General features: G+C 39.1%; 1 protein-coding gene across 3 annotated transcripts in view; it reads right to left on the bottom strand.

The window, feature by feature from the left end:
- Nucleotides 1-15,873, bottom strand: part of NUP153 (nucleoporin 153) — a 94,087-nt gene that overhangs the window by 39,997 nt on the left and 38,217 nt on the right. Inside the window, exons 6-11 of one of the 3 annotated variants that reach the window (XM_023209796.1) lie at nucleotides 12,209-12,325; nucleotides 12,072-12,116; nucleotides 11,755-11,808; nucleotides 8,010-8,156; nucleotides 4,217-4,269; nucleotides 3,848-3,974 (exon numbers count right to left, since the gene is read on the bottom strand). In XM_023209796.1, the coding sequence (XP_023065564.1) occupies nucleotides 3,848-3,974; nucleotides 4,217-4,269; nucleotides 8,010-8,156; nucleotides 11,755-11,808; nucleotides 12,072-12,116; nucleotides 12,209-12,325 (543 nt within the window). The remainder of the gene's footprint in view (nucleotides 1-3,847; nucleotides 3,975-4,216; nucleotides 4,270-8,009; nucleotides 8,157-11,754; nucleotides 11,809-12,071; nucleotides 12,117-12,208; nucleotides 12,326-15,873) is intronic. The other 2 variants (XM_023209797.1, XM_023209798.1) reach the window with 2 other exon arrangements.

The raw sequence follows: 15,873 nt of genomic DNA, 5'->3' as shown, positions 1-15,873 counted from the left end.
ATGTAATTGCAGTTTTGCATTATAACAATTTGCCACTTGATAACTGGAATACATTCTTAAATGTGGTTACATTATACATCATTTTAATGCAAATTTCTCCCTTTATGTTATTTAGCTGATGACTTACTACTTGCTGTTTATTTTATACTATTTTAGACTGTGGAAATGATGTTAGACAAAAAGCAAGTTTGAGCGATTTTCTTATTCAAGTTCAAAATGGATTGTAAAGCAGCAAAGACAACTCACCAACATCAACAATGCATTTGGCCCAGAACTGCTAATGAACATATACTGCAGTGGTGGTTCAAGAAGTTTTGCAAAGGAGGCTGGGCATAGTGGCTCACGCCTGTAATCCCAGCACTTTGGGAGGCTGAGGCAGTCGGATCACTTGAGGTCAGGAGTTCAAGACCAGTCTGGTCAACATGGTGAAACCCTGTCTCCATCAAAAATATAAAAAATTAGCTGGGCCTGTGACACATGGCTGAGAGTGAGGCAGGAAAGGGGAGGCTCGGAGGCCTCAGGAGGCTGAGGCAGGAAAATAGCTTGAACCCAGGAGGAGGAGGCTGCAGTGTGCTGGGATCACGCTACTGTACTCCAGCCTGGGCCACAAAGCAAGACTGTCTCAAAACAGAAACAAAACAAAACACCCAAAGAAGCACACAACAACAACAAAAAACAAAGTTTGCAAAGGAGACAAGAGCCTTGAAGATGAAAAGCGTAATGGCCAGCCACTGGAAGTTGACAGTGACCAACTGACAGCAGTCACCAAAGCTGATCCCCAAACTACACGAGAAATTGCCAAAGAACTCAACGTTAGCCATTCTATGGTCATTTGGCATTTGAAGCAAATTGGAATGGTGAAAAAGCTCAATAAGTGGGTGTCTCGAGCTGAGTGAAATTAAAAAAAATTGTTTTGAAGTGTCGTCTTCTCCTACTCTATGCAACAACAACAAACCATTTATCAGATTGTGACATGGGACAAAAAGAGGATTTTACACGATAACTGGTAACAACCAGTTCAGTAGTTGAACCAAGAAGAAGCTTCAAAGCACTTTCCAAAGCCAAACTTGCACCAAAAAAAGGCCACGGTCACTGTCTGGTGGTCTGCAGCCGGTCTAATCCACTACAGCTTTCAGAATCCTGGTGAAACCACTACATCTGAGAAGTCTGCTCAGCCAATCAATGAGATGTACCAAAACCTGCAATTCCTGCAGCTGGCATCGATCAACAGAAAGGGCCTACTTCTTCTCCACAACACCACCCAATGGCACACTGCATAACCAACACTTCAAAAGTTGAAGAAATTGGGCTACAAAGTTTTGCCTCATCCGCCATATTCACCTGACCTCTCGCCAACTGACTATCACTTCTTCAAGCATCTTGAAAACGTTTTGCAGGGAAAACACTTCCATAATAGCAGGATGCAGAAAATGCTTTCCAAGAGCTTGTCGAATCCCAAAGCACAGATTTTTGTGCTACAGGAATAAGCCAATTTATTTCTCGTTGGCAAGAATGTGTTGATTGTAATGGTTCCTGTTTCTTTTAATGAAGATGTGTTTGAGCCTAGTTATAATGATTTAAAAGTCATGGTCCAAAACTCAAATACTTCTGTACCAACCTAATAAATTCCTTATTTACACAAGGTAAGACAGCCCATTTCTTTTGTTTTTGTTTTGTTTTGTTTTTGAGACAGAGTCTCGCTCTGTTGCCAGGTTGGAGTACACTGGTGCGATCTCAGCTCACTGCAACCTCCACCTCTGGGGTTCAAGTGATTCTCCTGCCTCAGCCTCCCAAGTAGCTGGGACTACAGGCATGTGCCACCACGCCCAGCTAAGTTTTGTATTTTTAGTACAGACAGGGTTTCATCATGTTGGCCAGGATGGTCTCCATCTCTTGACCTCTTGATCTGCCCGCCTTGGCCTCCCAAAGTCCTGCGATTACAGGCATGAGCCACTGCGCCCGGCTGCCAACCCATTTCTTAAATATAATAAAGAGCTTTAATAACAAAAGAAAATTGGTTTGCTACAGAATCTACAAAATTTATATACTGTTTGTATGATCAATGGCATTCAAGATATTTCCTTTCCAGATAATGATATACAGTAATACATCCCCTCCCTTCATAACACTCTAGTAGAGCGAGAAACAGAGACTAAGGGAAAGACAGAGCCTCCAGACCAGCAATCGAGCCAAGTCCACTAACATAATCCCAAACCTCATTACAAGTCAATGTATATGGCAGAAAGTGAAAACTGCCAAGGAAGTCATAATTCTGGTGAGCTATAGTACTGCTAACTAGGAGAAGCAGAGATAAAAAGAATGCAAGGCATTCCACTCCAAGCCTGAAGAGTAAAATACCAATAGGCATGAAGAAATCTAAAACATCCAACAACTTCAACCAAAACATGATTTTGTTTCTGTCAACATAAATAGAAAAAGCATGTTTAAAAAGCTAAAAATATACTCCTAAAACTCAAGGGTCAATAAGAGAGTCACCTGTGAAATTTTAATTAGAAACAAATGACAAATGCAAGGACCATGTATCAAAACTCTAATGGTTAAGCTAGGCTGAAATGCATTTATAATAAAACTAAAATGAGACTTGCATTCAACTCAAAGTAGTTAGAAAAAAGAACAATATATAGACAGAAAGGTTAATGTAACAAATCTTAAATCTGTCCCTACCTTTTCCAAACATTTATGGTCAGAATATATAGAGAACTCTTTCTAACAATAAATTATATATACATATACATACATATTTCTTAATATACATACAAGAATTATATATGTATACTTCGCCATAGGAAATCACCCCATAGGAAAAAAATGGATCAAGAGAAAACTCAAATATCAAAAAAACACACAGAAGGATGGCCCAAGATCTATCTATTGTCATATGGTGGAAATACTGAACTGCAAAACTACCTTGAAGAGAAAACATGGCAACATCTAATAAAGCTGAAGACGTTGATCATCCCCTATAATCCCAACAATTCCATTCCTAGACAAATATTCTAGAGAAAATATCGCACATCTGCAGACAGAAAAGTGCATATTCACTTTAATGTGTATTAGAAATCTACCAAAACGTATCCTGATGGCAGAATGGATTATGGTAAATCTTCAAACTGGATAAATATATAAGCAGTGAAATTAAAAAACTTACAGTTACCTTTCACAATACAACACCAAAAAAGGAGAAATAGGCAAGTAAGAAGAATACAGGCAGGGCACAGTGGCTCACGCCTGTAATTCCAGCACTTTGCGAGGCTGAGGCAGGCGGATCACTTGATGGCAGGAGTTCGACCCAGCCTAGCCAACATGGTGAAACCCCATCTCTACAAAAAATACAAAAATTAGCCAGGTATGGTGGCACATGCCTATAGTCCCAGCTACTTGCATGGCTGAGGCACAAGAATCGCCCGAACCCAGGAGGCAGACGTTACAGTAAGCCAAGATTGCACCACTGCACTCCAGCCTGAGTGACAGAGTGAGACTGTATCTTAAAAAAAGAAGAATACATATAGCATTAATCCTATTCATGAACTTATTTACATATGTTTTACAAACAGACAAAACTATACAGTAATACCAAGGGTCAAATAATTTCAATTGCAATTCCCTTATTTGAAAAAGTATGGGTACTTTTGTTTTGTTCTACGATATCCATGAAATTTAAGGTACTAGGTTAGGTTTTTAGCATACATTTTGAAAGAACTGAGTCAACAGCAGATTAACTTTGCTCTGGGTCTCCTCGAACCCTACCCCTACAGGTCTCCCCTAACCACCACCACACCAGTGCTTTTTAAATAAACCTCAAGAATATATGAGTATACAACCCTACCTCCTCCTCCAGAGGTTTAGAAGCAACAAAGCGTGTTCTTTCTCGTCTCATCTTGCCACCTCCACCACCTACTCCAGAAGATAAACCATTGGCTGCAGGCAAACTGAAATTTGGATATGAAAAGCCACTGGTAAATAAAAAGAAAATTAAAAATATTGATATATTATTCTGGTCCATAACTTGTTAACTAGAACTGCTAACAAGTAAAAAATATATATATATACAGCCAAATGTGATTCTAAAATCTTAGATTTCTTTGTATAAAGTTTCTGTTCTTTGATTTTAATCTTCAAAAAGGTACATATAAATCAAATACAGACCTTACAAGTTAAATATAAAGAAGTACAGCTGTATAAGAAATGATGGTACCTTTCTCGTTGTTCTCTATTTTGTCCGGGTGTCATATTTTTTTCATATCCAGTCTGCGGGGGAAATACACACATATTTACGTTTGCTTATTTGTTGTAATTTTCTTAGTACCACCTTGCTCCCTATTAATTTTAATATTTAGAATCATGAATTTGATGGCTTTTTAGTTAATGAATCCTGAAATTTGAAATTATACTCTGACTTCTGAATGGTAACCAAGAGTTATGGTGAGATTATACATAAAAAATGTCAGTGAGCACAACCATTATTTTAACAAAATGGTGGTATATAGACAATACACTCACTAACCTAACCACAAAATTACTTTTACTTATCCCTCTTTTTGTCCTGCTAATTGTGCAACCAAATATACAAAGATATTCCTTTCGAAATGCCTCTCTGCAACTTAAATAATTAATATGTCCACTGAAAGGAATCAAGACTCCTTAGAAAAATGGCTGATTACAGGGCTGGGGCAGGAAATGCATGTGAAGAGCCTGAATTATCTTATAATATCAAAAACCAATTAAGTGCTCAAAAAGATACAGGCAAGAATCATCAATAATGCTAACATTAGTGGCTGAAAAGAAGATAATCGTGAAGTTTCCTTCCCACAAGGTACTTATTCATTATGAAAGGTAAAGTAGCAATTTTATAGTAGAGAATCCTCACAGACACCACTTTATGTAATAACCACACTGCCAGGAATGGGACAAACTGGTAGCCTGTGCCTTCTGAACAGTGAGAACAGCTCAGCACACTCCCTCAATGGTTTTCACAGCCAAAAGTACGTAACTGAAATCTAATCATGAGGAAACATCAATCATAAAACTACAGAACATTCTACAAAATAACTGGCTTCTATACTTCAAAATTATCAGTTGTGAAACACAAAATAACAAAAACAAAAAACAAAAGGAACTGTTCTAGACTAAAGGAGATGAAGAGACATGACGATTAAATGCAAGACACCAAGACACGATGTTACAAGTTTTTCTTTGGGGCCAACTGACAACATGTAAATAGAATCTGTAGACTACAGTGTTCTGCAAATGTTAAATTTCTGGGTTTGACCACTGTTATGCATTACGTAAGGGAACTCGTTTATAAGAACACAGAGAAAAAGATACAGCAAATGTAGTAAAATGTGAAGTTCACAAAATTTTTCTTGCAAATCTGTAAAAGTCCAATATGCTAAAAAATATATATATATGAAATACGTATATATATGTGTGTATATATATGAAATGTGTGTGTGTGTGTGTGTGTGTGTATACATACTGGCTATATATCCTATGATCCAGCAATTCCATTTCTTTTTTTTTTTGTTTTTTTTTTTTTGAGACGGAGTCTTGCTCTGTCTGCCAGGCTGGAGTGCAGTGGCCGGATCTCAGCTCACTGCAACCTCCGCCTCGCGGGTTCACGCCATTCTCCCGCCTCAGCCTCCTGAAGTAGCTGGGACCACAGGCGCCCGCCACCTCGCCCGGCTAATTTTTTGTATTTTTAGTAGAGACGGGGTTTCGCCGTGTTAGCCAGGATGGTCTCGATCTCCTGACCTCGTGATCCGCCCGTCTCGGCCTCCCAAAGTGCTGGGATTACAGGCTTGAGCCACCGCGCCCGGCCAGCAATTCCATTTCTAAGTACAAATCCAGGGGAAATAAAAACATGTCCACAAAACAAAAAAACAAAAACAAAACACTTACACATAAATGTTCATAGGAGCATTATTCATTATAGCCAAATATATATATGTGTATGTGTATATATATATATATAGAGAGAGAGAGAGAGAGAGTGTGTGCACGCGAGAGAGAGTCAGGGTCTTACTCTGTCACCCAAGCTGGAGTACAGTGGTGCAATCATAGTTCACTTCAGCCTCGAACTCCTGGGCTGTCACGTGATTCTCCTATCTCAGCCTCCTGCCTTGCTAGGATTACAGACACGCACCACCACATCTGGCTAATTTTTTAATTTCCTCTAGAGACAAGGTCACGCTATGGTGCCTGGGCTAGTCTTGAACTCCTGGCCTCAACTGATCCTTCTGCCTAAGCCTCTCAAAGCACTGGGATTACAGGCATGAGCCACTGTGACCACCCTATGTTCAAAATATTTTTCAAAAATTTAATGTTAACTTAAAAGTATGGAGGGAGATAAAGCAAATATGACAAAATGTTAATGACTGGTGAATCAACATAAAGAAATACCTGGGCAATCACTGTACTAATCTTTCTAAGTTTCAAGGTTTTCAATAAATTGAGTTGTTAGAATGAGATTAAATGTAAGTAAAGGCATAAACAGTAACGTGTTAAGTAAACAAAAACACAAGTTAAATGAAACAAAAAAACAGACAAACCCAGATTATGGGACATTTTATAAGAAAACTGGCCTGGTCTCTTCAAAAACCTATGATCCAGCAATTCTATTTCTAGGTATAAATCCAAGAGAAATAAAAACACGTCCACAAAACAAAAAAACAAACAAAAAAAACCCACACACATAAATGTCGATAGGAGCATTATTCATTATAGCCAAAAAGTAAAAACAACCCCAATGTCCCTCAACTGATTAATGGATAAAACAAAATCTAGTATATCCATACAATGAAATATCTACAAAATCTAGTATATTCTTACAATGAAATATTATTCAGCCACAAAAAGGGAAAAAAGGAAGTACTGATACACACTACAACGCGAATGAACCTTGAAAACATTATGCTAAGTGGCCACTAATGGGTATGGGTATGAGATTTTCGAAGGGTGGGAGAGATGGTAATACAAACGTTCTAAAATTTACCATTATGATGGCTGAACAGTTGAACAACTCACAGACACCACTTTATTTATAAAGTGTTTTCAAAACATGCTAAAACCACTGAATTGAAAACTTTAAATGTGTATGATTTAAACTTTGCATGATATGTGAATTATCTCAAGAAACAGAATCCAATGTGGCCAGGGTGAGGGTCTGAGGTCTGGAAAAACAAAACCAAAAGCAGTATCTGAACCTTGCTGAGTCCTGGTTCAAAAAAGGAATTATGAAAAACATTTCAATATGAACTGGATATTAGATAATTTTAAGGAATTAGAATTAATTTTCTTAGATGGGATAATACAGGACAAAGTACTTAGGAGATGCATATTAAAGTACTTAGGGTTCAAAAGATAATGTCTGAAATTTACTTTCAGATAGTTCAACACCGCACACCGCCACACGCAAGAAACAGATAAAGCAAATATGGCAAAATTATTAAACCTAAACAATGAGTATATGCTAGAGTTTACTAGTCAACACTAACTTAAGATCTGATCAAGGTAGCGGCTAGGTGCAGTGGCTCACACCTGTAATCCCAGCACTTTGGGAGGCCTAGGCAGGTGGTCACTTGAGGTCAGGAGTTTGAGACCAGCCTGGCCAACGTGGTGAAACCCTGTCTCTACTAAAATTACAAAAATTAGCTGAGTGAGGTGGCACACGCCTGTAGTCCCAGCTACTCGGGAGGTTGAGGCAGGAGAATCACTTGAACCCAGGAGGCAGAGGCTGCAGTGAGCTGAGACCATGCATGCCATTGCACTCCACCCTGGGCGACAGAGTGAAACTCCATCTTAAAAAAAAAAGAAAGATTTGATCAAGGTGACAGCTATTTTAAAAGCATACCAATTCATAATCATCACTAATTCACAAGCTTAATGCATTATACAGTTGCTAGAATGCAATGGTAGCTATATTTTACATTATTTAATCTTACTCATTCTAATCAATATTCAAAGACTGGTAGAAATATACATATACTCACACTGCACTTTTTATCTATTCTTTGATTAGTCTTTCTGAATTCACCAGATGGAGTCAGCGATGGTTTAAAATAAACACTTCGATTTGTTGCTATGGAAACTGGCTTTGGGGTCATAAGTCTCTGAACAGGAGGATACTGAGAATCCACCTTACAGGTAAACAGAAATCAAAGACATTTATTTTCGTATAAATCAATGATTCATAACTAAATTTTGACAATAGCTAATGTGACCTAAAGACCAAGAGTATTTCCTAGAGAAATATACAGTAGATACAAACAAGAGGAAAAACTGATAATAATGGAATCCAAGGTATGTATCTATTTATATACATATATGTACATAAATATACACACATATAATTCTAAAATTGGTTTCATGGATACACTGTATTTCATTCCAGACTTAATGACTTTTTACACACATGCATGCATATAAAATGGAACTATATTCAAAACAGCACTACAAATCTAAGCTTTTACAGAGTTAATTAATTTTAAAAAAAATTTTTCTTTTTTTAAAAGACAGACTCCTGCTGTCACCCAGACCACAGCTCACTGTAGCCAAGACCTGGGTGCTCTTTCCACCACAGCCTCCTGTGTAGATAGGCATGCGCCACCATACCTGACTAATTTTTTTGGTATTTTTTTGTAGAGACAGGGTCTCGCCGCCATGTTGCCCAGGCTGGTCTCACACTCCTCGGCTCAAGCAATCTGCCTGCCTCAACCTTCCAAAGTGCTGAGATTACAGACATGAGACACCTCGCCTGGCTTTTTTTTTTTTTTAACGGAGATTAGGTCTTGCTGTGTTGCCCAGACTGGCCTCAAACTTCTGGGCTCAAGCAATCCTTCTGCCTCAGCCTCTTTAAGTGCTGGGATTACAGGCATGACCCACTGTGCCTGGCCCAGAGTGAATTTTAAATGCATGAACTAAAATGTACTTTTGTCATATTTTCCCTGAATTACTGCCCATATTTTCTGAGCTGCAAATAAGATATTTTAAAACTAGCTATGGGCCAGGCGTGGTGGCTCACGCCTGTAATCCCAGCAATGTGGGAGGCCGAGGCAGGTGGATCATTTGAGGTCCGGAGTTCGAGACCAGACTGGCCAACACGGTGAAACCGTCTCTACTAAAAATGTAAAAATCAGCCAGGCATGGTGGCATGTGCCTGTAATCCCGGCTACTTAGGAGGCTGAGGCAGGAGAATGGTTTGAACCCAGGAGGCAGAGGTTTCAGTGAGCCAAGATTGTGCCACCACACTCCAGCCTGAGAGACAGAGCAAGAGTCAGTCTCCCAAAACAAACAAAAAAACTAGCTATGAAAATATTTTAATTCCCAAAACTGTGACCAAATCCCTCTTCATGTTATTTCCCCCATTGTTATTTAAATACCAAACCAAACCAGAAATCTTACAACGTAAGTCTAAATGGTAAGTCACTGTTAAGACTTCCAAACTGTAAAATGAACTCAATTTATTATGTAAGTACACCAAGTATTTTGTTAACAATAGTCCTTTGCTAAACTGAAACATAGTAAAAAGCTTGTTGGTATAAAACCACTATAAAGCCAGAAGTTTCTAACTCTGTCCAAAGACTGTAATCCTATGAATAGGGTCCTTTCACTCAGCAGCAGCTATGAACAACATTGGTTTCCAGGGCAAAGCCTCTGCATAGTTACTAACACTTCCCTAAAACCTCTTCCCAAATGTGACCTTACATACAACTCAATAAGAAAGGCTATTTTGCAGACTGTTCTGATAACATCTGTGAAACATGAGTTATGATACTGTATTCTGGCTTTTTATTTCTTAGCACCCATTAATAAACTTTTATGGATACTACGCTCAACCATTAGTAAAACTGTTACTGATAAGAACTTACATTATGACATAATTTTAAAATTTCACCTCTTATAAAATAACCTGACACAAATAAGGGATTGAGAAAAGCTAGTAGCTTAAATTAATCCCATGACAGAAGCTAGTAATAGATTCCTTCTTGCCTAATTACAAATGTTTAGGTAATTCCAAAAATTGAGAAGCAACACTCTTCCAATAAAAAGTTCAATATTAGCTTTCTTTGCATCAGAATTTCATTACAGATAATTTATCAATATCTTAGTCATTACAATTCATAAAATTACAATTTAAATAATTACTTTTGAGGAACTTGGTATTATAAGAAATGCTTTCAAAAGAAAAATCCAGGCCAGGCACAGTGGCTCATGCCTGTAATCCCTGCACTTTGCGGGGCTGAGGCGGGGGGATCACGAGGTCAAGAGATCGAGACTATCCTGGCTAATATGGTGAAATCCCATCTCCACTAAAAATACAAAAAATTACCCAGGCATGGTGACAGGAGTCTATAGTCCCAGCTACCCAGGAGGTTGAGGCAGAAGAATTGCTTGAGCCCGGGAGACGGAGGTTGCAGTGAACTGAGACTGCACCACTGCACACTCCAGCCTGGGTGACAGAGCGAGAGACTGTCTCAAAAAAAAAAAGAAGAAAAATCCAACAGTCTGCTTTCCCTGAAGGATGTTTAACCAGCTATAAATAAACTAACAAGAGATACCTCTTTAACCCAAACTATCAAACATTGTATTTTTTCTCACAGTAACCTCCGAAGTTAATTTTAAGCAAATAGGATACATTAAAAGGGCAGCAAGATTAATGATCAACTTCATTAGTTCCACTATCTCGGAACAGTATTTTGTTTGGCTGATGAGAGATGTGCCTAACTGAAATTCTACTACACACAATAAATTTCACAAAAATTTGGTTAATGAGGAAAGTATACAAGATGATGATGTGCAATGAGGACTTTAGTTTACTGAACTATTTTTTCTTTTTTTTTTTTTTTGAGATAGAGTCTCACTTTGTCTCCTAGGCTGGAGTGCAGTGCCGCAACCTCGGCTTGCTGCACCCTCCTCCTCCCGGGTTCAAGTGATTCTCCTGCCTCAGCCTCCAGAGTAGCTGAGATTGCAGGTGGACGCCACCACACCTGGCTAATTTTTTTTCGTATTTTTAGTAGAGACAGGGTTTCACCATGTTGTCCAGGCTGGTTTTGAACTCCTGACCTCATGTGATCCACTGGCCTGGGCCTCCCAAAGTGCTAGGATTACAGGTGTAAGCCACCGTGCCTGGCCGATCACTCCTATTTTTATTTATCAAAAGGTAAGAGTAAGCCATAAAGTCTGTCAAGATCCTGAAGATGGAAATGCTGAATAGTCCAAAAAAAAAAAAAAGACTGGATGAGTGTCTACTACATATACAATAAAGTCCTGACACCTGCAGAATAGAGTAAAATATCCAAGTAAAAGAATATTATTTTTCGGGATCAGGCACAGTGGCTCACACCTTAGTCCCAGCACTTTGGGAGGCCAAAGCAGGCAGATCACCTGAGCTCAGGAGTTTGAGACCAGCCTGGCTAAAATGGTGAAACCCTGCCTCTACTAAAAATACAAAGTTAGCAGGGCAAGACGGCACGTGCCTATAATCTCAGCTACTAGGGAGGCCGGGGCACAAGAATCGCTTAAACCTGGGAGCCACAGGTTGCAGTGAGCCAAGATGGCGCCACTGCACACCAGTCTGGGTGACAGAGCGAGACTAAGCCTCAAAAAAAAAAAAAAAAAATTACTTTTCAAACATGTTCAGTAATGTCTAAACTAAATCCAATTTGTATACTTGTGAACGTTAAACACAACAAAATTGCAGAGAGTTTAAATAACTAAATGCTAAACAAGTCTTACCTTTTCTCTTTTGGCCTGAAAATCTGTGATATCTATCCCACTCCTATCGAGAGGCTGAAAAATAAAAATACTATTAGAATAGATGGGGAGTTATGAAAAATAACATTTTTTTTTTCTTTTTGAGATGGAGTCTCACTCTGTTGCCCAGGCTGGACTGCAGTGGCACAATCTCAACTCACTGCAACCTCTGCCTCTCAGGTTCAAGCGATTCTCCTACCTCAGCCCCCCAAGTAGCTGGGACTACAGGTGTGCACCACTACACCCAGCTAATTTTTGTATGAACAATATCTTTTTAAAAGGTTTAAATTTCAACTTACAGAATTCAGAGGAGAAGAAACAATGGATGGAATTCTTTTTGCATCCTGTTAATGTTGAAAAAATAACAAAATTAAGATTTTTCAATAACACCAGGTTTTGTTACACTCCTGCATTAATTGTGATTTTAAAAATTTACCGCTAAAGGGCTTGACATCTTCTCTAAAGACTGCAATATTCGCCGAGCTGTTGAACTGGTCACACCATAAGATTGTGCACTGAGTTGCTTAGCTTTCATTTGTCTTCTAACTGGTGCCTGTAAAGTAAACCCTATATTATTTATTGCAACACAAAATCTAAGGCACATATTTCACACAATGAAAATATTTACAAGATAGAATGGATGTCCAAAGTAAAACAAGATTTAATGCGTTAACAGCAATTTATCTCTGGGTGGGGTCATTAAAAGTTCAATTTTTTTCTTCATGCCTTTATTGGAAATCCAATTCTCTGATTGAGAAATTACCTTTACAACAACAAAAGAATGATAAGACAGCATGCACCATTCTAAAGAAAAGTCTGGGCCAGGCGCGGTGGCTCATGTCTCTAATCCCAGCACTTTGGGAGGCTGAGGCGGGTAGATCACCTGAGGTCAGTAGTTCAAGACCAGCCAGGCCAACATGGTGAAAACTCCATCTCCACTAAAAATACAAAATTTAGCTGGGCATGCTGGCGGGCACCTGTACTCCCAGCTACTCAGGAGGCTGAGGCAGAAGAATCGCTTAAATCCAGAAGTGGAGGTTGCAGTGGGCTGAGACTGCGCCACTGCACTCTAGCCTGGATAACAGAGTGAGAGACTCCATCTCAAAAAAAAAAAGTCTACCAGTTATGTCACATGGGGTAAATGGAGCAATTGATAAAAAGTTCTAGTGTTACCTTAGATCCATTTTTCCATAATATTTAAATCAAAGAACATTAAATTAATAAAAACTGAATTAAGATATCAGTTATTCTAAGCATTAAGTAACATTCAATTAGAGTAAATTCCAAGATGGCTAAACAAAGAGATGGTAGATTCTACTGCAACGAAAACCTAAAATTTTAATACTAACCACTTGTTTCTCAGAAGTTAATATAACAGGCTGGGTACAGTGGCTCATGCAGTGTATCCTGTGACCCTGTTAAACTCACTTATTAGTTGTGGTAGTTTTTTTTGTAGTTTCTTTGGATTTTCTATATAGATAAGCAAGTTATCTGTGTATAGGAATAATACCCTTTCCAATCTGCATGTCTTGATTTTTGTGCCTACTGCACTGGCTAGCACCTGTGTGTATGATGTTAAACAGTAGCAGTGATAGCAGGCATCCTTGCTCGCTTCCTCACACCATTAAGTATGATGCCAGATGATTTTTTTGTGGATGCACTTTATCAGGTAGAAGGATCTCATCTATTCCTAGGTTTGTTGAAAATTTGTATCATGACTAAATGTTGGATTTTTTAAAAAACATTTTATATATCTATAGAAATGTTCATATAGTACTCTTTAGATTGTTTACATGGTAAATCCCATTAATTTTTTTTTTTTTTTTTTTTTTTGAGATGGGAGCCTCACTCTGTTGCCCAGGCTGTAGTGCAGTGGTGTAATCTCGGCTCACTGTAACCTCCGACTCCCAGGTTCAAACAATTCTCCTGCCTCAGCCTCCCGAGGATATGGGATTACAGGCATGCGCCACTGCATCCGGCTAATTTTTGTATTTTTAGTAGAGATGGGGTTTCACCATGTTGGCCAGGCTGGTCTCGAACTCCTGACCTCAGGTGATGTAAGGCCTCTCAAAGTGCTGGGAACACAGGCATGAGCCACCACACCCGTCCCAATCCCATTAATTTTCAAATGTTGAGTCAACCTTGCCTTCCCAGGAAAATCCCAACTTGATCATGATGCAGTTTCCTTTTTACATTTGTTGGATTCCATTTACAAATATTTTTGTTGAGAAGGTGTGTGTCTATAATCCATGAGAAATAATAGTCTGTTGCTGTCTTCCAATGTCTTTGTCTGATTTTGGTCTCGGGGTAATAATGTTGGCCTCATAAAAGGTACTGGGGGAAGTGTTCCCTACTCTCCTACTATACATAAGAGTTTGTGGAGAATTGGTATTCTTTCTTTCTAAAATGTTTGGTAGGATTCACCAGGGAAGCTATCTGAGCCTGAAGCTTCTTTGCTGGAACCTATTTTAAATTATGAACTCAATTCATTGAAAAGATAATACTATTTAGGCTACATATTCTTGACTAATACCAAATAACAAAAGTGTAACAAAATATGTTCAAGATCTGAATGCTGAACACTACAAAACACTGATGAAAAAAATTTATAAACCACCTAAATGGGAAGATACACCATGTTCATGGTTTGGAAGACTCTATTTTTGTTAGGATGCCTATTCTCACCAAATTGGTCTTTAGACTCAAATGCAATCTCAATCATGGTGGGGCATGCTGGCTCATACCTGTAATACCAGCACTTTTGGGAGGCCAAGGTGGGCAGATCACCTGAGGTCAGGAGTTCGAGACCAGCCTGGCCAACATGGTAAAACCCCATCTCCACTAAAAATACAAAAATTAGCAGGGCATGGTGGTGTGTGCCTGTAGTTCCAGCTACTCGGGAGGCTGAGGCAGGAAAATTGCTTGAACCCGGGAGGTGGAGGTTGCAGTGAACCAACATCATGCCACAGCACTTCAGCCTGGGTGACAGAGCAAGATTCCATCTCAAAAATAAAAAAAACCAATTCCAATCAAAATCCTAGCAGACTGTAGAAACAAGCCAGTTTTAGATTTTTATAGAAAAGCAAAGAACCTAAAAAAGCCAAAATAAGCTTGAAAAAAGAACAAAGTTGGACTACTCATATCACCTAATTTTAAGACCTACTGGAAGCCTACAGCAATCAAGACAGTGCAGTGTTGGCAAAAGGAAAGACACACAGATCAATGGGTGGTGGCGGTGGAGGTCGAAAGTCCAGAAATAAAGCCATGTGAACCGGAATTCAACAAAGGTGCAGGCCGGGCATGGTGGTTCATGCTTGTAATCCGAACACTTTGGGAAGGCCAACACAGGAGGATCGCTTGAGCCCAGGAGTACACTACCAGCCTAGGCAACTTAGTGAGACCATCGCTACCAAAAAAAAAAAAAAATTTAGCTGGGAATGGTGGTGCACGCCTGTGGTCCCAGCATTCAGGAGGCTAAAGTGGGAAGATCACTTGAGCCCAGAAGGTTCTGGTTGCAGTGAGCCATGATCGTGCCACTGCACTCCAGCCTGTGTGACAGAGCAAGGTCCTGTCCCAAAACAAAAACACAAAACAACGATGGTGCAAAAGCTATTCAATGAACAGTCTTTTTAACAAATAACACTAGAACAATTGCACATCCATACATTTAAAAAAAAAAACCTTGGCCAGGCACACCTGTAATCTCAGCACTTTGGGAGGCTGCAGCAGGAGGACTGCTTGAGCCCAGGAGGGCTGTTTGAGCCCAGGAGTTCAAGATCAGCCTGAGCAACATAGTAAGACTCCCATCTGTAATTTTTTTTAAAAACTTTTTAATTTAGAAAATAAAATGAACCTTGACCAATACCCTATACCACACACAAAAAGTTATTCAAAATCAATCACAGGCATACATTAAACCTAAAACTGTAAAACTTGTAGAAGAAAACATACGAGAAAATCTTTGTGACATGGGATTAAGTAAAAATGTCTCAGATATGACACCAAAAGCATGAAATCATTAACAATACACACACGTACACAAACACACGCGCGCACACACACACACACACACACACACACACACACACACACACACACACA

This window comes from Piliocolobus tephrosceles, chromosome 5, assembly GCF_002776525.5.
Source record: "Piliocolobus tephrosceles isolate RC106 chromosome 5, ASM277652v3, whole genome shotgun sequence".
In the NCBI taxonomy this organism is placed as follows: domain Eukaryota; kingdom Metazoa; phylum Chordata; class Mammalia; order Primates; family Cercopithecidae; genus Piliocolobus; species Piliocolobus tephrosceles.
Note: the sequence above shows the minus strand (reverse complement) of the source record. Positions and strands in the feature narration are given on the sequence as shown.